Source organism: Vipera ursinii (assembly GCF_947247035.1).
Source record: "Vipera ursinii genome assembly, chromosome: 3".
NCBI lineage: Eukaryota > Metazoa > Chordata > Lepidosauria > Squamata > Viperidae > Vipera > Vipera ursinii.
The window spans coordinates 48,176,882-48,203,429 of NC_139516.1; the positions used below are offsets into that span (position 1 = coordinate 48,176,882).

Here is a 26,548-nt window from a genome sequence, read left to right on the forward strand (position 1 = left end):
CGCCCGAAACAGCGCCGATCAGCTGTTTGGGCGAATCCGAAGCCCCCTCCTCGGGAGAAGAGGAGGGGGCGAGCTCCCAGGTAGGGGTAGAGTTCTCCAGGGCCGCCTGAGCTTATGGCTTGGGCGGCTGAAGGATTGAACTCCCCCGTAGCCTGGGCTGCTCCCAGCTGGCCGTCGCCTCTGCTCCTGACTTCTTGGAGCAGAGCCAGCCATCTGCGACCACCCCTGCCTGAAGGAATGACTATGATTTAAAGGAGCAGGCAGAGCAATACAAGAGGAAATGGTAAAGAGGATTACTATGTTTTACTCTCCAGCTTGATGGACTTTTTTGGATTACAAATCTGAAGTGAAAGTGCGTCATATTTGGTAAAAGATGGCGGCTAAACCACCCCCTAAAACTCTTCGGAGTGCTGGAACTTCTCCCGTGCAACAATCATTATTGCAGGCGCTGCATCCTCCTGATGTATTGACATCAAAGGACTTACAAGATGCTCTTGAAAAACATACCCAGGTAATTTTGGAATCAATTAATATTAGATTTGCACAGATGGAGGAGAAATTGGAGAAATTGGAGGAGAGAATGGAGGAGAGGATGGAACAGAAGCTCAAAGCGATGAGGGTAGACATCTTGACTTCAGTGTTTAAAGTGGCTCGGTGTGTGGAAGAATTGGAGGAAAAGCTAGAAGACTTGTCTCAAAAGAATGCTATATTAGAAGCAAAACTATTGGAGAATGAAAATAAAATGGAAAGGGAACTGTGTCTTGCTCAATATTTCCAGATGCAGTTTGCTATTAGAATTAGAGGCTTAAAGGAGAATACTAAGGAAGATCTAAAGCAGCTGGTTTCTGAGGCTTTTGAAATAGTGTTGAAACAGCCAGCATCTGAAATAAAAGGAGGCATGGACAAAGTGTTTCGTGTGAATTCATGGATTGCCAGACAGAGAAAGTTGCCTAGAGATGTGGTGGTATATTTTGCAAAAAGGGAAATTAGAGATGAAGTTATACAAGCTGCTTATGATACGAAAGTTATGATTGCTAATCAAGAAGTTTTGGTCTTAAAAGAAATTCCTCCAAAGATTCTAAGGAGAAGGAAGGATTTTACATTTCTTGTGCAAGAGCTCAAGCAGCGAGATATAAGGTTCAGATGGGAGATCCCAGTGGGGTTGATGGTGACGCACGAAGGTAAAAAGTACCGTTTGGTTACTGTGATGCAAGCGCGTGATTTCTACAATAATGTTTTAAATGCAACGCCATTAACACTTTTGGAAGCTGGAAAGGGATCTGGAGAAGGAGTGCATCAAGAGGCCGAAGATGGTCAGATAGAAGACAACGGTGTTGGAGGAGATCAAGATACAACCTCGTCGGATGAATCTATAAAACAGAGGGTGACACGTGCTGCTGCAAAACGATCTAAGAAGAGAAAGTAGCAGGAATTGCAGAAGTCTATGGAACTTTTACGATATAGTCAAGTAGTCAAGTAGGGGAGGGGGGAAAAGATTTGGGTGTAGACGCAATATATTTTTATATTTGGTGGTTCTGTGGAAAGGGTGAGTTTTTTTTGGATTGTGGTACTGGAAGAGGAACGGCCGATTACAGAAGAGTTGACTTTAAAGTTTTTTTTTGATTTGGGATCCTTGGTTAATTTGGAAAATTATTTGTAAGAATGTTATATTATGGAATGGATAAAATGGATGGAGTTTATTTAGGATAAGTATAGGGTTGAGAAGGGTTTTTTTTTTCTTCTTTTTCTTTTATTTTTTGTCTTTAATATATATTTAATACTATTAAGGTTTGTTCCATTCTATATAAGCTAGAGAGTGTTCTTTTCTTGTTCTAGTTTTTTTTATACATATATTTAATATTGTTAAGGTTTGTTTTATCCTATATAAGCTAGAGAGTGATGGATTTTAGAATTTATAGTTGTTAGTATATGGTTGCTTAGGTTTGCTTTTTTATATATATATATATATACCTTGTATTCAGCTCTGGGAAGTAGGGGGGGGAGGGGGGAGGTAGGGGGGGGAGGAGGGAGGGGGGAGGAGGGGAGGTAGGGGGGAGGAGGGAGGGGGAAGGGGTTTTTTTTAAAGGAAAATTGTATTTTAAACCTTTTCAATAAAAAAAACACACTATATATTCTTCCCTGTTTGCCAAAGGTTGCTTAGCAGCTTTGAAATTCATAGTGAATCTTGCTAGACATTAATCTTACAAAGTTTTTAACAAACAGTCGTGCAATACTGCTTGCCTTCCTTATGGCATACTCAAAAAGGAATAGAAAAAACATACATGAATTACAAAATAATATTCACCAACTGCCGAAATAGCCTATAATACCTCAATTTCTTGACATGAAAACAATATCTATTTCAGGACTTTCTTTACAATAAGGTTGTAAGGTTTACAATAAGCTCTGCTGGAGCAGAGCTTCCACACAGATAGTGGTGGCAGTCAAACAGTGGATAGTAGTGTGCCGTACTATTTGAATAATTCAATGGTTGGTGAGCAGAATTATCAATATATTTTATTATAAGCCATGGAAAGTCTATAGTAGTTTCTGGTACACCAGGTATAATATGGTCATGTTGAGTGACCACGTCCCTTAGTGATGGCAGTTCCAGCCCTTCAGTTGTTCTTAAGCAAATCCTGCAATGTTATTATAATCTCCTGCTGTCTCCCCCAGAAGCCAACAAAGACTGTCACAAATTGTGATTACATGACTGCGGGGTGCTGCAACATCATAATTGCAAGGATCAGTCATTAAGTACCACTCGTTCAATGCTTTTGTAAGCTCGAACACTCACTGAACAAGTCATTACTAAGCAAGGACCATCTGTATTGAGCTTGCAATCTCAAATTCAACACAGAATCTGCGTACACGGCCAGATGCTTGTCACACAAGCATCCAGCATCAAAAAGCCACCATCTGGAGATGTTAAGGTTATTCCAGACAGGTTAACAAAAGGGGAAAAAAATGTCTGCACTTTATTTCCTCCCTTGCCCATACCTCCTATGGTAGACTGAGTTTCACGTATCAAATGTTGCTCTCACAGTTCTTTTCCCTCACACATATTGCTAGGTTTCCAATTGGTAAAGACCTCTAGTTCAATAGAGTATGACATCTGCTGACCTGTAATTCAGTTGGCTTCATTCCACATCAAAACAGCTGTGCTAGGCAACCCCAAGTTTGCATCTTTCTCTTTTCAAAATCCAAGTCATTGTCAATACCAATCAATTAAGCAACAATGTGTAAAAATGTAACCTAATTTTTCTGGCTCTGTGCTGGTACTTATGACAGAGATTTGGAATGAAGGAGAAGAGGGGAGACCAACAAGGTTCACACTTGTCAGGTTGTTATCTGCCGCTATGGCTCTGTTTTTATAAATTCACTTTCTGCAGCTTGCAGTGTGGGTTTAAGACCAAAGAGACCTTCTATTCGCTCCCAGCATGTATTTGAATGCCTGGTCAAAGCAAACAAACCCAAACCCAAAGTGAGTGGGGTCATGAGAAGAAATAAAGAGGTCAGCTGTATGTATATTATTAGACATTACTTGACACAGATGGCATCACCTAATAACCTTGCCTGATTGTGGTAGCTGAGCAAGGATGTTGCCTAAACTGGAAAATTTAAACAAACAAAAAATTCCAGAAAGCAGCAATGGCAAATCATTTCTATTGCACTGACAAGGAAACAATCTGGAGCCATCAGGAATTTAAAAAAAGGAATAAGGAGACCTTATTACTTTTCATCCAATGCAGGACAGTATTCCAGATTCAGATGCAAGCGTCTTGTTTATTAAACAAGATAATCTCAAATCTTGATGTTTCTGGGAAGCAAAAAAAAAACCCAAATTAAGGTAACAAGAGCCTTGGTGGAGCAGTGGGCTAATACCTCCTTAAGTAACACCAGCTGCCTGCAATTAGTGCAGGTTCGCATCCCACCAGGCTCAAGGTTGACTCAGCCTTCCATCCTTCCAAGGTGGGTAAAATGAGGACCCAGATTGTTGGGGGCAATAAGCTAACTTTGTAATAATGCCGCTGGGGGGGGGGGGCGAAAGCCCTAATAAGCAGGCATATACATAGAATGAAGGCTACTGCTAAGCTTGTAAGCCGCCCTGAGTCTTCGGAGAAGGGCGGGATATAAATGGAATTAAAATAAATAAATAAATAAATATTAATCCAGGACAACTTGAAAAACAACACTGTCAACAAATCACTGTGCCTTAGTGGCAAGCATTCAAGAGATTTTTTATGACTCACATATGAAATTGTAAGCAAAAATTACCTAGCAAAAACATGCAACTTGGTGCTCAGATCCAGCACAATATCAGAAGACTCAAAAATAAATAATGGGATTTTAAAAAAAGAGAGATCTAGGAGAGAATTAGACGACTCAATATAATTTCTCAGGCAAATTGATATAAAAGGTAATAAAAATAGCAATAGCAATACCTATACATAAAGGAATAAAGCTTGCCAACATAAAATCAACATTGATTCTACAAAAGGAAAATCCTCTCACCAATTTGTACAACAGGCATGCATAGAAAAATGACCCTCTCAACACTGTGTACTTGGATTTTCAAGAAGCTTTTGACATTTCTCATCAAAGACTTTTCAGTGAATGTAGCATTCAGGGAATTACTAACTGGTTTTTTAAAAAGAGGAAAAACAAATGAATAATTTTCTAAATGGAGGGAAGCAAGAAGTGGAATCTTTTCTTGCACACAAGGGCAAAAAACCCCTTTAACTTTGCATATATACTGATGAATTCAAAACTGTAACTAATCAGGGAAAAAATTAGGGTCTTAGGGGAGTCAACGTAATGCGCAGCATCTATGAGGAAGCCAAATTCCATGCTAAGGATCATCACCCAATGATGTTGACTGGAAAGCTTAGTCAAAAGAGAGTAGTTTTTTACACAACAGACATGAGAAAATGCTTCTTTACAAACAATTTGAGGCTTCATTATTCAAAAATAATGATTGCACCTATTTTGAGAAAGTTTAAAATGAGAGTGGATACATGCGTGAAGAATCGGTCTTGTTGTGGACTAGTAGTATTGAGATTTAATTTTATCTTGAGTTAGATACACAAATCCCCAAATTCCAGTTTCAGGGGAACAATGGCAGGATAAAAGTAAGTCTCAGTTTCCTACTTGGGAGCATTTTAGGGTCATTTATACGATCACTGAGAGAAACAAAACGCTGGGCCGCTATCAGCTTTAGCCTGATCCAGCAGAGCCGTTCTTATGTTCAATATCTAATATAAAATAAAGTATAAGAAATAAAGTTTGATGGTCTTTATTCAGTAAGAAACATTTGGGATTGTTCTCTTGAACATTATTTGTAAAACTGTTTATTTGGCTCTTTCCAAGCCACTAACATTCAGTGTCCACACCTTATTCTCAGGCCGTTCAGGAAATAAGATAACTAAGAATAATTTGCTTTGTTTAGGATGTAATTCAGTAAGTAAATGAACATATTTGGTTGTGCCTAGTTCTTTAACAGCAGTCATTTTTAAAGCATCTTTAAATGCTTGACATTTATAATAGGCATTGTTTGACCCTATTACCCAGAAAATGGTCAAGGATAAATGGTATGATTTACTGCTGAAGCTAAATGGTGTGGTCCTGCCCCTTGGAATCTGCAGAGGAAATGTTTAAACATACATAAACAAACCAGAGGTATTTTAAACATACATATAGGAAATAATTTGATACATACAGTATTTAATCAATTGACATGTTTCATATATTTTGTTAGTTTGATCTGTGATCAGTGCCCTGGGCTTTTGCCTTGATGACACTTTTGATTCAAGACTCCAAAGAATAAGAACACAGCAGCAACTAAGCAGAGGACAAACTTCTGTGTGAGGGTTGGGAGGCAGAAGATGCAGTCTTGAAATGGTGTATTTTTTAATGTTAATAATTCTATTTTTATCCAATATAGTTTTATACCCTAAAATCCAGGAAATATAGGAACCTATTTTTAGTATCATTTATAAAAATGGTTTTACTTTAAACTCATGGTTAGAAATAAGGGGGGAAATGCAATTAAGTGTGGATCGTTCCATGTATAACTAAAATTGGCTGAACTATCTTAGGGTCCTGGACAGTGGTACAAAACATGCAGCCTGGATGCAAATGTGGTTTATTTATATTTCTTCTGTAGCTCCTAGAACAGGGGTGTCAAACGTGGGCCAGTTGCGTCACACACAGGCCGGTTGCGTCACACACAGGCCATACCCACCTCAGTTCCGCAAAGGCAAACGTCACATGACGCGATCGAGTTTGACACCCGTGTCCTAGAGTGACTAGTGCCCAAATCTGTGGGCCCCTTTTTGTATTTGGAGGGGAGTTTAAGCGCAAAATAAACTCTTAAAATTCCTTCTCAGAATAGGCTTTATCCATATTCCGTTTTGGAGTGTGGCCCTCAGCATGTAAATAAAAAGTTGGGACAAGTTTTGGTCTGATTGAAGCTACACACCCCTACTCTGTGATACTGTCATGCACACAGATGATAATGTTCCCAGACATTAGTCTCCTACAGTTCATTATTTTGTCTAATACAAGAACATATCCCCATCTTAATTCCCTGTAATTTTTCAAACAACAGCTGACACAGAAAAGCTCCTTTTTTACACCCCATTGAATTCAATCTGAAATTGAATCAAGGTGCTGAAAAGCTTCTGAAATGGTTTTGATTTTGGATGATGATAAAAGTGCTATGGATTTTCCTCCAACAATTAACTTTGACTTCAACAGACTGTACACCTTAGCATTATGAATCTTGGCAGTGCCAAGTCACCACCTGCCAACTGAGCAGTCTAGTCATGTTATCTGACCAAATTATCTGTGTGCAATGTAGCTTAACCACTAAATCAGAAAATGGATGTTTCAACAAAAAACTGGTTTCTGTTTTCCTCTCTTAGTAAATCTTCTCATGTCTCCAGTGGTTTGGGCCATATTGTAATTCTTGACTGATGACCAGGGATGTGTCAGTTATCCAGGGTTGTGGTTAATGTAAAGTAACAAATATTAATACATTGTACAAATGTTTATACAATATGTACTTACACTCAAACATACACACATACCAAAGTCTCTGATGTATATTAAAACAAAAGTATATTATATCTCCCTCATGTTGAACAATGAAATTGTTTTTCAATAGTGGAATATTCATCTTGTCAAGATTTCCAAAGAAATATTATCCTATGGAATTTTTGCCTATCCTGCAGCTTTTAAAAATACAGGAACTTACAGAAGGAAAATGGGAGATGGTCCACTGGTCAAAACAAATAGTTATGGCCAAAGAAGCAATAAATATTTGGGGGTTCCATTTCCATGTACAATAAGCTGTAAAGTTAATCCATACAATTAGTGGTCCTGAATAAATAGACACTGGAGTGGAACATGTACCTCAACATAAGATTTATGGTTTTTAGTCATCATTGGGCAAATGTTCTCCTATTGAAGCATTTAGTTAAATCTGGACAATCAGAGCATCCATTTGAAAACATTTTTTTTACTTATTTGTGAAAGTCCAATCTTACCAGTAACACCATTTTTCCCCAGAGTCCCTTGGGATTAATACCAGTAGACTTCTCTCTTCTTTTCTACTTTGAAGAGATCACAGTCTTTGATTCTACTACATCAGGGGTGTCAAACTGCTGGCCCGTGGGCCGGATGCATCATAGCAAAACCACGCCCACCTCATTGCTGGCAATGGCAAAAAAAGTCACGATACGTCATGACATGTCAAGTGACATTGCGATTTTGACACCCCTGTACTACATCAACCCACTTTGAAATCTGATCTTTTTAGTTTTCCTTTAGTTACTTTCATTTTCTTTTTGATTTCATAGAGCAAGGCTTTTCAACTAGTGGTACAGGTACCACCGGCGGTACATTGGCACCTGGCAGGTGGTACATGACCATCCTAGAGAAGTGGTAGTGGGGGAGGGGAATGAGCTGAAGCAGCATCAGCACCACACAAGCCTGAGTGAGAGATGGCTGGAGCTGCAGAGCTGATCCTTGCACTTCTGCTGAACCCCACAGAAGTGCCAATCATCTGGAGCCTGGTGCTGATCCTGGCACTTCTGCTGAGCCCTGAAGAAGCGCTGATCATCTGGAGCCCGTTGCTGATCCTGGCACTTCTGCTGAGCCCAGAAGAAGCGCCGATCATCTGGAGCCCGTTGCTGATCCTGGCGCTTCTGCTGAGCCCTGAAGAAGCACCAATCATCTGGAGCCTTCCTTTTGGGGGGGGGGTCATCAAGTTTTTGACACTTTGTTCGGGCGACTGGTGGTACTCGGATATTGCCATATCCTAAAAGTGGTACAATGGGTGAAAAGGTTGAAAAGCCTTGTCGTAGAGGCTATTAAAGCAATATTTTTAAGAAGAGAAGAGGTAGTCAAAAAGTACTTAATAACTAATAAGTGCATTTTTCTGCAAACTTAATAAGCTTTGCAAAAAATGATTTTATATTTCACTCTCTCTCTCTCTCTCTCTCTCTCTCTCACACACACACACACACACACACACACACACTTTGCAATACTCAGCTCCATATATTTTACTAAAGCTAAGGTGCATGGCATCTCCTATACCTTACTGTTTATATGAGATAAGACAACTTTCAAATATACATCAACTGGAAAGCATTTCTGTGGGTGGATGCTGACTAGTTTTTCAACTATCAGCACTCACAATGCCAGATTCTTCAAGGAAGGGTGCTTGTATCTAAACAAATATAGTGTTTCCTTCTATATTCATGAAATGTATGTGCATACAGTATACGTATTAGTATTGACTTTTTATTAGTTAAAATGTGGGTGATTAAGAGAGAAAACTGGCAGCAGCCCACAAGAAAATAAATTCTGTACTGAGTCATATTTTCTTATCCTTGGGAATAGAATCAGCCTTTCCAAACAAGACTATACAGAAAACTCAAGTGACCACATTTTTCTAAATTAGACTAGGGGCTCATAGACAGCTTGCCACTAAATGGGAGAGGCTCCAGGCTCTTGGAGTTATTACACCAGCAACCCATGAATAAGGCTATGGCGGAAGGTTAGTTAAATACTAAACAGTCCCAGCAGGATATGCGGCACCCCCTTACCTTTTCCTTCCTCTTCAAAGCACTTTATTCTGGCCACATAGCCACAGGGTCCACTTTTTGGTCCAAAGTAGATTTGAGCTTCTGCAGATTTTGGCAAGGAACTTAATATCAACAGTAGCATCTTGTCCCCCAGCAAATCAGGACTTGCACTGAATATATCTTAGTGGTAAGCATCACAGCTTTGGAAAAGAAGAAGCCTGATGCTATTGCAGACCGAAGAGTGAAACTTGCCAGACATATCTACAGTACTTCATATTTAAAAGGTACAGTAATTCAGCAATGCACTTGGTAAAGTACATGTAGAAATTTGAAGGTAAAAACTAGGAGCATGGATTTGAAAATGGACAGGATGCCAATACAGGGATTAAGGGCATCACATAATCAGAGTGATAAGAGATGAAACAAGCCAGAAACAAGATGAAATCAAGAGAAACAAAAGACTAACCTGATCTATGCAAGAAATGAACTAAGAGTACCTCAAAAGTTTTGCTAAAAGCTTAAAGACGCTGTAATAACTAGGAGAGAGTGAAAGTGAGTTGATTATCAAAAGCCAAGTTCAGCTGGTACTATAGGTTTCTCCATTCAACGAGACAGCATTGTCAATGGATAAGAAAAGTGAAAAAGAATGACCTCGAAGGAAAATAATTTGACTTTCATCTGACTTTTGGAAACTCAGATACAGTAGCTCTAATTTGTAGCAGGAGGTGGTAGCTAGTAGTGAGCCTCATCTTACAATGTGAGAATAAATTGCATTTAATCTTTAGTGAGATAAAATGTATCAAAACAGATGGCCCATTTCAGGATTCTTGGTGTTCTCTGGGTTTGGCTGCTTTCTTGCAGACAATTCATTACTCAACTATACAGTATAACTTCATCAGGTAACTAGGTAAGTGATGTTGTTACCTAGTTGGGTAATAAAACATCTACATGAAAACAACCAAGGTCAGAAAACACCAATGACCCCACAGTTTTAATTCCATTTATATCCTGCCCTTCTCCAAAGACTGAGGGCAGCTTACAAGCTTAGCAGTAGCCTTCATTCTATGTATATGCCTGCTTATTAGGGCTTTCACACACACGCCAAGTGGCATTATTACAAAGTCAGCTTAATTGCCCCCAACAATCTGGCTCCTCATTTTACCTACCTCGGAAGGATGGAAGGCTGAGTCAACCTTGAGCCTGGTGGGACTCGAACCTGCACTAATGGCAGGCAGCTGGTGTTACTTAAGGAGGCATTAGCCCACTGCTCCACCAAGGCTCAATCAAGTTAAATCTGGAGCTACAAATATTCTCTTCTATAAATAGCCAATTATCTACATATATATTATATGCATGCATTTTGGCATGTGTATATTTTTTTTTGTTCAAATGTATTAAAGAAGTGAAAAATTGCAACTTCCATGTTGGAGAATCAGCTTCATGTCTGGGAAGAGGACTACAGTTGAGCCTCTCCTATGCAAATGTATTACCTAACAACATTCTCAGCAGCTGTTCTCTGTAGGGCAGCTTGTAATCAAGTGACTGATGTCAGCCATGAAAGCCTACAGGAACTTGTAATCAGTGTTGTAATTTCCCAGAGTGTCAGAAGGTTGATGCAGAGAAAGTCCAGAATACTGGGAGGAATCAAAATGGCTAACATGGCTGATGATTGGTGACTAATAATTCTGAATCCTACCATGTTGCTGCAACTTTGGTAGCTTAAGATGTGTAGACGTTAATTCCCAGAATTCCCCAGCCAGCATGTGTGGGAGTTGAAATCCACAAATCTTAAAGGTTGGCAAGGTTGAGAAATACTTACACAAACTTCTGAGTTACTGGGAAGGACAAGTCAGAGTTTTGCGAATATATATGACATGGCTACAGTTGCCTTATGTCAATGTAACATTTATTTTGGGAAAGAACTCATTGTGAATAATGAGCCCCCATCCTTTCTTGAGAGAGAGAGAGAGAGACTTTTTCTTAGCTTGACTGTCTTTGCAAAATCAAACTTTTGGACAGAGATTCTCTAGAACTATGTGTACTTTAAACATCCACTTATCCCAAAAGGAACAGAACTAGGAATTTAAAAAACAGGCAAAGAAGAGTAAAAGCAAGTAAATAAAATTACAGTGAATCAGTCTTGCCCTATATATTTACAAAACTCACTTTAAAAGGGGGTTGGGAACCATCACTTTTGGGATTTTCACAGTTTCAAGAACAAGGATTGTAGTTAGTTGGGTTGTGATCAGGCTGGATCTTAGTAAGACATCCACACAGTTGCATAAATATACTTGGCAAATGAGGAAACTGTGAAAGGCAGTTGGGATTGGTGGTTAAAGGAGAATAAATAAACCAGAGCAGGAAAAGCACAGTCCAAAGGAAAAATTAATCTAACACTGAAGGAAAGCCTTAAAAGAGAAGCCCTAGAAAAAGACTTGGAATATATAAATACAACTGAGCAGATCCATGGTACAAACAAATGTAACTAGACAATTAAGCAATAATACAATATTGCAGGTTGGGCACATTCTGAAACATCACACAAATTCTTTGGTGCTGTAAATACATAAGGATTATTATATTCATGTCCACAGAGTGCCTGTCTAAAGGTATCATTAACCTGAAATATTAACCAAACTATAGTAAATCTCAAGTTGCAAAGGAGACAGAGCCAGATGACAAGAGCAGAAACATAATCACAACCAGGGCTTTTTTTCTCATAGAACGCTCAGAACGGAGTTCCGGCACCTTTTTTGGATGGAACCTTGTAGGGTAGGCAGGGCGGGTTGTATGACATGTGTGAGTTCTGGCACCTTTTTCTATTACAAAAAAAGCACTGATCACAACATAATCATTTACACGCACACAGAATGCCAACTAATAAATATAACAGTAACTTGTTTTGTATAAGTCAACAAGGAATCCCTGAAAAACAGAATTCAAGGACGATAACATTATTATATTTAATTACTGCCAGAGAAGAGTATTTCTGAGTTTATTATAACGTATATCAATATATTTAGATGGCTTCACATTCAAAAGAAGGGAGGTTTCATTGAATGAACCCTGACAATGTCAGTGAATAAATGTAATCCTTTTTAAAGCCAAATTTAGCATAAAAACAAACCAACAGCATATCATAACCAATATTCTCTTCCCATAGGATCCAACTGTAACGACAAGTATACAAGCAGGCAGGACACAAAAACATCGACTCCATGGGAGGTTAATAGGCAAGGTTCACAGGGATTGTTTCTAATTTTGGTGGGAGTATATATAGCCATCACAATTTTTATCTGCCTTATTTATCAGATTTAGATTCCATCTTACAGATCTGATTATTACGGTATTATTTTTTTATCAACTAAAATTTACCTTAAAAGGTAAAGGTTCCCCCGCACATGCGTGCTAGTCGTTTCCAACTCTAGGGGCTGGTGCTCATCTCCGTTTCAAAGCCAAAGAGCCAGCGCTTGTCCAAGGACGTCTCCGTGGTCATGTGGCCAGCATGACTAGATGCCAAAGGCACACGGAACACTGTTACCTTCCCACCGTAGTGGTCCCTATTTTTCTACTTGCATTTTTACGTGCTTTCGAACTGCTAGGTTGGCAGAAGCTGGGACAAGTAACAGGTGCTCACTCTGTTATGCAGCACTCGGGATTCGACCCGCCAAACTGCCAACCAGATAGACTGCCTTCCTGTTGCTATCAGAGTACAGTAAATTTATTAGCCTTATTAGCCAATGCCAAGGTGGATTTAGGAAAGCTTGCAGGATATTTGTCATCTTTTCAATTACTGTAGAATGAAATTCTTAAAATTTACATTCTACAGTTTTAGCTATTTTAATCATTTAGTTTTAAATTTAAAATACCAGTTAATAACTGTCTAAGACAAAAATAGGATTGAAGGAATAGTATCTGTGCTGCCATAATAAAAATATAAACCAGTCCAAAACAATTCATAGTTTTCTTCATTCTCCTAAAATTCATACATTGGTTTTTACTTAACAAATATTAGCAAGCACACAGAGATTAGGGCTGTCCAGAAATTTAGTTTTGAAAAGACACATTTGGTGTAAAATATTCCTGCAGAATTACATTTTGCTCTTCAACTCTGAATCTTTACACACCACTATTATAGATATAGGTATTTAGAAATATCTATATATAGCTTCTGTCAGTGCATCAACTGGAACCCAAATAATCTTTAAAATAAGTCTTTAAGAAAAGTCCATTGTACTAACTGCCTCAGATACTGTAGTATGGTATCGTTGCCTGAATAGCTAGAGAGGAGGGGGGAAAAAGAGTTTACTAAGGCAATTTGCACTGCACTTAATCTAATCATAAGATAGTACATAGCTCTGTCTGGAAGACCATGACAGCAGTAAGGAAGTTCTTGTTCTACTCTTATTTCCAGAGAGGGAATAACAGGTTACTTACTGGGAGGAAAGGAGACATATGAGATGTCCTCAACCAATATGCATTTTAGTTGGAACTGTGAATTCTGAGATTCTTTTTTTATTTTATGCATTGTTTTGTCATAGAGAATAAAATACAAAACAATAAAACAAACAAAACAAAAGCATACATTCAATCCTAACAACAACAAAAAAGAAAAGAATAGTGTACAAAAGAAAAAGTGGTCAACAGGTTGAGCTAAACATTACAATAATCTTCAAATCCCTCTGTTAACCATCTGTTATTATATTTAGCACGTACTGTGTAGAATCTACAAACGGTTTCCAGTCTCTTATAAAGCTGTCTAGTCCATTATCTCTAATCAAAGCAGTTAATTTCGCCATCTCTGCTAGTTCAATTTCAAAATCCAATTCTGAGATTCTGTTTAAAGGTGAGAGCTTAAATTTGTAGCATGCAAATGGAATTTTATTTTCAGATAGAGTCCAGCAACATTGTCTTATATATGTTCTTCTACCATTATTTTCATTTCTTTGTTCCCTGTAATCAAAAGAGCAGATCATTCATTTGTAATTAGGAGGGCAACAGAGTTAGAATGGGACATTTAGTCTATTATAGAGTTCAACCTCTTGCCATATACTTAGTATACATAACTGCATTACAGTTGTAACAAAATCAAAATCCTTTAAATCTCTTTTCCAAAAGTTTAGACTGAGTGTCCTTGCAACACTAAGCAAGAGAATGAGAACAACATAATTGCTCTGTGATATTTTTAAAAAGTCATTAGAGATTTCACTTGCTCAATCTTTATGGTCTGTTTTCTTGACTTTTTATTTCTAAGAAAATATCATGCACACCACATCATTTAAGGTTAAAAAGCCTACAGGCAAACTTGACTATCCCTGCCTTCAATGCAACCTATTTAAACAAGGCAGTGGCCATATCTGGATATAGTAACTGTCATCTAGAACATTTCTAAAGAGAATTGAGTATAAGCACACACACCAGCCCTAAACATACATGAGATCCATTTAGGGGTGGGAAACTATTGGCTTGCTTGTGGTACTGAACATCTTTTTCGTGGTCTGTTGAGCTCCCTTCCCCACTTGATCATTCCACTGCATTCAGTATAAACCAAAATTAAATTTGACAGTGGTTTTTAAATCATTTTTAAGGAAAAAAATATACACATACATCCTACGTATCCTTATTTTATTTTAAAATATGTCAGTCTCTAAAAAAATCCCTTAAAAAGCAGTCTGGAAATTTTGAACCTACGCTCTTTTGCTGTATTATCCTATCTGCAGCTCCAAGATGCTGTTTTGTTTTGTTTCTTAACCAAATGTATAATTGCTAGTTGCAAAAATTGTCCACCCCAATTTAAATAGTTATCCAAATAATGAATCACTCAAGCACCTAGTTACATCCAAAGATGACCCATCATTTATGATGAACTTCAATGTTATATTTGAACTAGCAAATATACACCAACTAAACCCAGCTTTGAACTCACAATCTGCCTTGGCAGTCTAATTGGATAATTTATGAAAATCACAATTTGTTTAGATAAATTGCAAAATATAGTCTCAGTAGATCAGGAAAGGAGGGTAGCCAAAGGAAGAGATAGAAAATGGATCAGTTCAACCCATGTATTTCTTTGTTTATATCTCTTGACACTGAGATATGGGTGGCATATAAATTTAATAAATAAATATGCGCCCAACAATTATTCAGAGGATTGTCAGACTACAGTTAGGACAGGTAGTTCTTAACTTACAACACTTTCTTTAGTAATAATAATAATAAAGTTGGAAGGGACCTTGGAGGTCATCTAGTCCAGCCCCCTGCTCAGTGATTGTTCAAAGTTACAATGGAACTGAAAAAAGTAACTTATGAACATTTTTCACACTTAAAACCATTGCAGCATCCCCACAGTCATGTGATCAAAATTCAGATGCTTGGCAACTGACTTATGTTTATGACAGTTACAATGTCCCTGTGTTATGGCATCCCCTTTTGTGACCTTCTGACAAGCAAAGTCAATGGGGAAAACAGATTCGCTTTACAACCGTGTTACTAACTTAACTGCAGTGATTCACTTAGCAACTGTGGCAAGAAAGGACATAAAATGAAGCAAAATTCAGTTAACAAATATCTTGCTTAGCAACATAAATTTTGGGCTCAGTTGTGGTCGTAGGTTGAGGATTACCTATAGTCACTGTTCCATTTCACAGAATGGATTCGAGATCCAGAACCAAGACTGTCCTTTTCATATGCAATACAGTATTCATAGGTAAAGGTAAAGGTAAAGGTTCCCCCGCACATGCGTGCTAGTTGTTTCCGACTCTAGGGGCCAGTGCTCATCTCCGTTTCAAAGTCGAAGAGCCAGCGCTTGTCCGAGGACATCTCCGTGGTCATGTGGCCGGCATGACTAGACGCCAAAGGCGCACGGAACGCTGTTACCTTCCCACTGGAGTGGTCCCTATTTTTCTACTTGCATTTTTACGTGCTTTCGAACTGCTAGGTTGGCAGAAGCTGGGACGAGTAACAGGCGCTCACTCTGTTACGCGGCACTCGGGATTCGACCCGCCAAACTGCCGACCTTCCGATCGACAAGCTCAGCGTCCTAACCCACTGAGCCACCGCGTCCCTTACAGTATTCATACACTCTGCTAAATGAAAAAAACTTGTGTCGAATATATTTTGTTGGGACATGCCTTGCTTTTTGTTGGGCAAATTATGTACAGCAAGGAAAACCAGGTATAGGGTGTGATTACTCAGAGATAGCTTGTTTTGTATACATAAATCAGAAGGCAACATCACACGTCTGGCATCTCTTTGAAGTGTATAAAAATAACATGATGTTTATTTCTTTTTTTCCTTTTAAAAGGACTCAGGGCATTATTCTACTGAAATTTACATTCCTATGAATAATCAATCAATTATGAAATTCTTTCATGAAGTCTACTTGCATGGATTAACATTATGATCCAGTGAAGTATACATGCCTAAAACACAGTGGACCAGATAAGTATAAATGCTTGGAGAGCCCAACAGGGCATTTGATATAGTCTCCTGACATCACAACTCTGTTGTGTTCTTTGTCTTCTGTGATCTATTTTAATCAGAACACACCCTGTGCTTTCGAAATGTGCAATATTAAATCCCTTGCTGCAATTTAAATTTCTACTATAAGTTTATTTACATTATCTCTGCTGACAGTTTTTGCATGAACAGAGTGAGCAAACCTCTGGTGACTGGCAGCAAGGACTACACACCCAGGGAGGCCAAGATTTTATATTGCCTTCTGGGTCAGGCAAGAGATGGGGGGGCATCTTTCTCTCATTTATTTAAAACATTTATATAGCTGCCTGCCCTATATCAAACTCTGGGTGACTCCCAATCAAAAATTAAAACAATATCAGTAATAAAGCAACATAAAAACTATATTAAAACTATGAAAACCATAAACATTAAAACCAAAAACCTGGCACCAAATGAAACTTATGACATGCAGTCGTGTCATCCTATCCCAACACTTGGGGAAAAGCCAAAACTTCAGTGCTTTAGGAGGGTTGAGGCCTACCGCACTTCAAGAGGAGGGGTGTTCCATAGGCTGAGTCTCCCAAAGAAAAGGCACATTTACTAGCTCCTAGGTGGCAAGGGACAGGACTAAGAGCATGCCCATAATATGGAAGAATGGGAAGAAGTTCTTTTAAAAAGGCAGTCCCCCAAATAACTTGGCTCTGTGCCATAAAGGACTTTAAAGGCAATAATCAGCACCTTCAATTGCATCCAGAAGGAAATTGGAAGGCAGTGCAGCTCGCACAACAGAAGTGTCACATAGGTAAATCTAAGGACATCCATAACTTGGCACGCCACTGCATTCTAGACCAGTTGTAACTTCTGAGTGGTCTTCAAGGGCAGCCCCATGTAAAGCATATTAAAGTAATCCATATGCGAGGTGACCAAGGCATGAGTGACCGTGATCAGGACTTCCCTGTCCAAGAAAGGCACAAATGGCATACCAGATGAATTTGTGCAAAATCCCCTCCCCCAGCCACAGTTGCCAAATACTCCTTGAGCAAGTCAAGGAGGACCCCCAAACTGTGCACCAACTCAGTCCAGAGTTGCCACCCCATCCAGAGTCAAAAATGAAGAATCATCTGGGCCTGGGGGTGCCAAAAACCTAGAGGCATTCCATCTTTCCAGGGTTGAGTTGAAGCCAATTCCTTCCCATCCAAACCCCTACAGCTTCCAGGCCTTTGGCCAGCGCTGTCAGAGCATCACTTGTCTGATGGGGGTTGGAGATATATAATTGGATATCATTAGACACTGATGATACCAGACCCCAAGCTGACCTCCCCCAGCAGTTTCAGGTGAAAGGGTTGAGTCCTGAGACACTTGACATTGCAGGAGCTTAGAGCTCAGCCTCTCCTACCAACACCGATAGGAATGGGCTATGGAGGAATGAGGAGAACCTCAGGGTTTTTCACTCCCAACCCTGAAGCCAGTGCAGAAGAATATCAGGTTGATGCTATCAAAAGCTTCTGGAAGGTTCAGGAGGGCCAGAATGTTTTAATTTGTATTCGCCCATTTTACTATCAAGTAACTCTGGGCAGCTTACAACATCATCAAAATAAAAGTACAAAACATTAAAACATGAAATATTTAAATTAACAGAGATTAGATATGTTGGAAACCAGAATACCAAAGGCTGAGCGTGGGATCTTCTTCCTAGTCAACTAACCACCTCCAGTATGGAAGTCCCCCATTGGGGACCTAGGCCAATCAGCAGAAAAAGGTTTTGAAGCTGTTTTGGAAGGACGAGGGTGGATCTCACCTCAAGGGGCATGAAGTTTCAGAGGGTAAGAGCCACAGAAGAAAAGGCCCTTCTCCTGGACCCTGACTGCTGGAAATCCTTGACTAAAGGGTCATCAGTAAGGTGATAACCAATACTTGAATTGGACCTGGAAGCAAACCAGTGACACCCAAAAACAAATAGGCTAGTTTTCTTTTTTCTTATAAGATGGAAATCCTTGTTTCAAGCATTGTTCCTGAGTAGTTAAGCCATCCCTGAAGTATTGACATCCACTGAACAAAGCACAGAGATGCACAAGTTTCCTCAGATTTGCTACTATGTCAAAGGTCACACAAGAACAGATGAAGCTTACAGTTTATCGCCTAAGCTTGTAAGCCGCCCTGAGTCTTCGGAGAAGGGCGGGATATAAATGGAATTAAAATAAAATAAATAAAATAAAATAATTATAAGCACCAAAGATTACTCGGGAGATTTTTCTTATGCAGATTTCCTTAAAGTGCCTTTTTGAAAACAATATAACAGACAGTGATGCCTCTCAGGAAAGGATGGTCCAAGGTGAATATTTAAATTTTGATTGCTTTTTATAAAAAGACTTTTACTTTGATACCCAACCTCACTACCTTCATCAAACTTAAGTAATGGCATGTTAAGAGTCTTCAGACAATTCTTTTTGAACAGTTTATATTGAGATGGTTCAGTTATATATTTAATATTTTAGGACTGCAGGAGATCATCACTTTCTATGGTTCTGAAGACAACCAGGAAAGAGGGAGAAGTTTTCATAGGAGGTGGGGGAAAAGAATAAGACCATTATGTATTTTCATCAACTGAATTATTCTTTAAGAGTACACACCCCATAGCCTCATCACCACCCCATTTTAAGGCCCTGCAGCTGGATTCAGACTTTAAAAGAATCCAACCTATTAAAAGAATCCAACCTATTATCTGCCAAGCCCATCAACCCTCTACAACATTGATTGTATAATCATGGTATACACCTTTGCCTCTGGGACGATACAGCTTATAAAGAGAGGTTGATTTTTTCCCTAAATTCATTGACACACAATGCATTAAATTGTTATGATTTTAAAGAGCCGATGTAATTATTTTAACCATGAGTTATCAGTTGCTTAAATTATTCACTCTACCTGTATTTAATGCTAATTAGATGTCTAAGGTCTCATTCGCGCCACTACAGCTGGCACAAAGGTCTGCATCAGGAAGATATATATGTTAACTGCCATGTAAAAGATGAATCAGTCTTCTCCAACCTGGATTGCCCTTGAGGTTAGTCCCAGAATATGAAACCAGTTAGCAACAAATTCTGGGGGCTGTAAACCAATATACTGGAGTGACCCAGTCTGGGATAAGAAGTCTCAATTGAACATTTTGTTCCTAAATGTTAGTTCAAAGTACAAACCCAATTGAAATAGAATTTAGTCCCAATGCATTATTAAACATTTGGGACTAAATTCCAATATGTATAACTAAAAATTGACGCTGATCTACGTTGGACACATTTACTCTTAGAAAGGGCATAAAAAGGCATGGAGACTGGAAGGGAAATAAAATGGAAATACAGAAATTCCTCCTAATGACTGCAGACAATTTAGTGAGTCATGTAGACCGACTTTTACTAAGCCATGGTTTGCTTAATAATAGTTTACTGAGTAAGGCACAGCTTTTGATTCACAATTATGCTAAGCCATATAGTCTATGAATTACAAAGCACACCATTTAATTCACCAACATACTAAGCTGAATCAAATAAGCAAATCACATTAAGTTTAGCAAAAGGTATAAACATAACAATATCTTTTTATCAGGGCAATCTAAAAGACAGCTTATGTAAACAATAAAGGAACAATAGTGAATCAAACTGTTTTCAAACTTATCGATGAGTATTCTTACACATACAAAACACGACCTAGGCTAAAGTAGGAAAATTATGAACAAGGTATTACAGTAGGTAGACAGCCTCTAGTTAACCTTAGCTCATCTCAAACAATTAAGCAAGATCAAAATTTTACTGAGAGATCACCGAAAAATCCCAGAACTCTATGCGGGAAGTTAAAAAAAAATGAATCCTGGAAGAATGAACAGAACAGAATAACAGAATTGGAAGGAAACCTGGAGGTCTTCTAGTCCAACCCCCTGCACAAGAAGGAGACTCAGCCTATACCATTTCAGACCAATGGTTGTCCAATCTCTTCTTAAAATCCTCCAGCGATAGGTTATCCACAGTTTATGAAGGCAAGGCATTCCACTGTTTTAATTGTTCTCGCTGTCAGGAAATTTCCCCTTCATTCTAGGTTGCTTCTCTCCTTGATTACTTTCTATCCATTGCTTCTTGCCTTGCCTTCTGGTGCTTTGGAAAATAGGTTGGGACACACACCCCTCTTCTTTGTGGTAGCCCCTCAAATATTGGGACACTGTTATCATGTCACCCTCTAGTCCTTTGCACTAGACTAGACATACTCAATTCCTGCAAACGTTTCTCTTACGTTTTAGCCTCCAGCCCCCTAATCATCTTTGTTGCTCTTCTCTGCATTCTTTACAGATTCTTTTTTATATTGTGGTGACCAAAACTGGATGCAGTATTCCAAGTAAGTGACTAAGGCATTATAAAACAGCACTTAACACTTTGTGTGATCTTGATTCTACCCCTCTGTTGATGCAGCCTGGAATTGCACTGGCTTTTTTGAGGGAACTGCTGGCTCATATTTAAGTGATTGTCCGCTAGGACTCTTTAAGATCTCTCTTCCAGTTACTGCTATTGAGCCAGGTTCCGTCTATTCTCTAGACGGAAAAAACTCATTTGGTTTTTCTTATCTAAGTGTAAAACTTTACTTTTCTGACCATTTAATTTCATTTTGTTAGATAGTGCTCCGTGTCCAAGTCTGTCAAGATCCTTCTGGAGCTTGAGCTTATGTTCTAGGGTTTTGGCTATTCCTGCCAACTTGGTGTTGTCTGCAAATTTGATGAGTTCCCCTTCATCTAAATCATTTATGAAGATATTGAAGAATCTGGGCTTAAGACAGAACCCTGGGTATCTCACTATTTATTTCTCCATGTAGATGTAGTTCCATTAAGGACTACACATTGAGTGTGGTTTGTCAGCCACACAAATCCATCTGTTGGTGAAACTGTCTATCCCATATTTTTCTATCTTACCAAGAAGTAGGTTGTGGTGTACTTTGTCAAATGTATTACTGAAATCCAAATATACTATGTCCACAACACTTCACTGATCCACTAATTTAGTTACTTTGTCAAATGGTAATAGTAAGGTGCTACCAGAGTAGTGCCATAAAATTCTACACAGGTGTGTGCATAAAGTCGCCACAAGTGGAACACAACTGTAGAAAGACATTACCTAGTAAACAGATACGTATAATCCTTCCACAATTCTATATAATTAGCAATTCACTCCCACCTGCCCCCTTATTGCTATAGTACAGTGTTTCTCCTCCTCAGAAACTTTAAACTGCATGTACCAGGAATTGAACTCCATGCATTTTAAACTGCTATAGTGTTACATCCAGGACACAGGACATGCTAGGGATTTAATAGGGCTAGCCACTGCTTTAGAATAAACTAAGTAATAATGAAGTAACATGTTTTGTTTTTCTCTTGGGATCCAGCTTGCTTTGATGAGCAAAACCAAGTAAGTAGACATATAGTTTTCTAAGTTGTTTCCAAAAGCATTTAACTGAGTGTTAAAGGGATGAATTAATATGCATCAACAGTTGATGTTTTTTTTCCAATGTCAACTGAATTAGTTATTTCTAAACAATGGATAGCAACCAAATTGGAAGCTTATAGGTAATAGTAAATCTTACAAACAGAGTGTGTGTTAGAAAAATAATATTGCCTGAGAGAAAATTTACTTTCAGATTGCAGGAGATGGAACCTCAAAAGCAAAACCTCTGTGAGTCTTCAGTGGCAGAAACTCTCGAAACAATACGTTTTCCTCTTTCTAAGTTTGCCGAAACATCTTAGTCCCCCCCTCCGTGTGTGTGTGTGTGTGTGTGTGTGTGTGTGTGTGTGTGTGTGTGTATTGCTGCACTCTTTTCCAGATGAGGTTTTGGCTAAAAAAAGATCAGTTCCAAGCTCCTCATGCAATTTATTCTGCAGAAACTCCAATGCATACAATCTGTCAGGTTTTATTTGAGAACTGCAACTTAACTGAATGGCCAAGTTCACATATAAAGTATGGGACAGAGCATTAAACATAACTCAAGATTATGACCGGGCTAACCTTAGTCTGTCATTCTTATTTTCTGTGTTTGTGAATGTCCAAATGAATCCACATTCAGAGCAGTTTATTTGTATGAAAACAGAATGTGCTGGCAGTTTACCACTTTGTTAGCATCTCCTGTTGACTATTTATGAAAACCAGATTTTATATGGATTTGTATTATTAATTATGTCTACCACTTTCCTAAAGCCAACTCATTCATTTTCTTCTTGCTTTCTTTTGAAACAGGCCTGGAGGATAAATCTGTTGCTGTCTTACATATTAAGCATCCAATAAATAAACCATAATGGAGTTATGAATGAAAGCCAGTTTGATGTAGTGATTAAAGCAAGAGGCTACAAATCGGATGATCATAAATTCTAGTCCTGTCTTAGGCACAAAGCCAACTGGGTCATCTTGGACAAGTCACTTTTTCTGTACCCTAAGGAGGAGACATTGCAAACCACTTCTGAAAAAAGATAGAAAACTGCAAGCAGTCTCTGAGAATCTGACACAATTGAAAAGAAGAAGAAAAAAGTATGAATAGGACCAAAGAGTAGTTTAATAATCTAAATAGAAAACTGCATAAATGCAGGTAACATTTATTGAGGCTCAAAACTTATTGGTTTATCTCTGATGTTATTTAGATGACAGACTGAGCACTGTTGCAATTTAAATGCCTAATCACTTGGCAATTTTCCTGTAAAGAAAATATGAAAATAGGATGTAAACAATTTCTCTATCACAATCTTTTAAATTAGACAAGATGGTTATATACATTGCTTCTCCTGTAAAGTTGCTCTGGTTCTGAACAGGCAGCATGAAAAATAAGCACCCAATGCAAGACCAGATTTGGCCCCACAGTTTTCAGCTGCTGGTCCTTAAATATCACACATAGTAGATGTAGTTGAAAAATACCATGCCTGCTGTTATAAGGTACTATCAATGATACCCACTCACTCTTCATAAAAGCAAGACTCATTGTATTTCATATTCTGCTACTTATTTGTTAGATCTCCTATAATAAGCATGGATTTAAAAAAAAAAGAGATTTTGTTGAAATGGAAGAACAGAATACAGCAAAGGGAAGGGAACACCTCAGTATCAGATGGATTTTGGCTTTACATACACCGGGAGTTGCTGCTCAGAAGCACCTCTCAGATTATTGGAACATATGTATGAAAGGCTGGAGTTTGTTGGGATGTCACAACACACGTTTCATTATCATGGTTTATTAACTGTCAGCTATGGTTTTTCAGTATATCGATTTTTTTACTACCTCCATTGTTGCCTTGGCATATTTGAGAAAGGATTTTTTCCCCTGCACTTGTTAAAAGATTATTGGTTAGCATTCTGCCACATATTTTGCATGGATGCAGACTATCAAGTCCTTATCAAGTCTTTCTCAGCTTCTCAAAATTATATTGCCATTTGGACATACTTGCTGTAACTTTGAGGAAATGTGGTCCCAACATTTATGGAGAATACCATCTGTATATAGTAAGGAAAAATGGTAATTTCAAATGATAGAATACCCCTAGTCTAATTATAGCTTTTAAACATTTATTGCACTGTTTCTTAGATGAACTTGGTTATTCAGATAATGATATACGCTGGATTTTAAATATGCATTTTACTTTTTCATTCATCAATGTGTATGCTTTTTCAAGATTAATCTTGTTTGTGAAACTTCCAAGATGTCAAGATATAAAATTACATCCATCACCACCTAAGAAATGAGGACTCAAGTTTAAACCTTTTGGTTTTCAATTATCACCATCTTCAGTCTCAATTGTCCCAATCTTTCTCCCCCAAAAGTTAATATGAACAATCAGTATTCTAAATAACAACATTAATTTACATGTCATGTATGATAAATGATTTTTTCCAAGCATAATGAACTCTTTTTCATTAAAAGAGACTGTTGGGGATGTTTTTAAAATGAGAGTGAACTATTTTAAAAAAATCAGTGTTCCAGCTACGGTAAAACGGATCTGCAAAATTTCACAGAAATGTCATTCTTGCCCTCTATTTAAAACTGATGTAACAAAGGAAGATGTTTTTACCTGCAAGAGTCTTACCCAACTCCATCCTGGTTCCTTCCCCTCCCCCAAAGTATCAGTCAAGTTTCTACAGGGTGGAATTTTGCTATGCTGTTTTTACATAAATCTGGCCACAGCTTAATAGAATTTGAAACCAAAGAGCTTTAATAAATAAATATTATGATAAGAATATGAAAGCAATGTACACACTGAACCTAATTGTAATCAAAACCTCAGCATTTCTTTCTAAACTAAAATCATAAAACTATACATGAAACTAGTTCCTTTTTAGTGGGCTTGCAAACATAGAAATAAAACCAAAACACCGTTTGCACTTTTTTTATTGTAAAAAAAGAGATTCTAAATTGTTAAAAAGGATACTGCTAAAGCAGTAGCAAATAATCTTAAAACTCTCATCACTTTATAAAAGAAACAGTACAAACTATAAAGCTAAAACATTTTCCTTAACACATTTGTATCATACATTGTCCACTTTGTATGACATGTTACTGTTTTAGGAAGGGGAAGAATCTAAACAAATTGTTTGGATTTGCATGTCTGATTTTAAATGAAAATCAGCCAAGCTGCTTCAAGATAAATTAAGTTAAAGCACGTATTTTTGCCAAGAATCTTTGCATCTAACATCTGAAGTTGCATTATATGTGACCGCTTATCCCACAAAAACATTCCCTCAAGTCTTATGCCCCATCTTAATCTTAAAAGCAATTGCTTCTAAAAGTACTATCAACCTTGCAAAAAAAAAAATAGGAATCCGAGCAAACACTCTGATTTGTAGCTGGGGAGGAAAATTCATAAGCCACCCCCTAACCATTCCTTCTTCCTCCTTACGCTTCAAAGCAAGTCAGAGAATAGATTTCTTTAAAAAAACAACAACAGTCTTCGAAAGAATGCACTGAAAGGTTTGCGTCCCACAGTTAAAAGCTACATTTTTGCCTGGCACCAGTGGTTGGTTTACTAATCTCGCGGACAAAACCCAACATTTAAGAAGTAAGAGGAATAAGTTCCGTGCCTAAATGTGGCGCGCTCGCGCATACCCAGAGAGAAGAAATACCCGCGTCCGTCTAGATCGAAGGAGGTCGGGGCAGGGTTGGGGATCCTCCTTACCTTGACTAGCTTTAGCCACAGGGTTGCCAAAGGAGAGAACCAGGCACAATCCAAGGATCTCCAAGACCCCCATTCTCAATCGATGCAGAAGCCTGCGCCAAGAACCGGGAAGTTTTTTTTTTCTCTCTCTCTCTCTGATGCTTTGAAGGCACGCACAGAGCGCACGCAGATTTTGGCAAAACAAAACAAAACAAAACAAAGGAACTTTTTTTTTTTCCTGACGGCGTATGAAAGCGGCTACTGGGAGAAAGGATAGCCAAATTGCTATCGGGGGTTTCGTCTGGTGTTTTTTCTGATGCTACTACTAACCCAGGAAGGGAGGAGAGAGGGAAAAACCCGCCTTTCAAGTTGCCTCTTTAAGAGCGGCAGATTATTATTTTTTTTTCCTTCCCTTTTTTCCTTTTTTCTTTTAAGGGCCGTGGTCCAATGCTGAAGACCTGTAAAGGTCCATCCGAGCAACGCCCTTTTTTTTCTTTTCTCTCTCTCTCTCTCTTTCTTTCTATTTGCCTTCGCTTCCTTCGCCTGCTCCTTCTTCACTCCCTCCCACCCGCCCGGGCTCTCTTCAGCTCTGCCTGCAGGAATTTACAGTCTGCCACTGGGGGAAGTAGGGCCAGTAGCCATGGAGACCGCTTCCCTGGGAGCAAGGAGGTCAGGCCAGAGACCATGTGCAATCAATGGATCAATGCAAACTCCCGAGCGAGTTCCAGACCCAACAGCCCCTTTGCCGGGCGAGGAGGAAAGGGGAGGGGCATGAGAAAGGGGATTGTGTTCAGAAAGAGTATTAAGAAGGAAGGGAGAGAGAGAGAGAGAG

At 38.6% G+C, this 26,548-nt stretch overlaps 1 protein-coding gene across 1 annotated transcript in view; it reads right to left on the minus strand.

The window, feature by feature from the left end:
- SCUBE3 (signal peptide, CUB domain and EGF like domain containing 3) overlaps positions 1–25,810 on the minus strand; it is a gene marked incomplete at its 5' end in the record, with an annotated part of 126,295 nt that extends 100,485 nt beyond the window's left edge. Inside the window, one exon of the mRNA XM_083358292.1 lies at positions 25,738–25,810. Coding sequence (XP_083214418.1) covers positions 25,738–25,810 — 73 coding nt within the window. The remainder of the gene's footprint in view (positions 1–25,737) is intronic.
- Between the last annotated feature and the right edge of the window lie 738 nt (positions 25,811–26,548).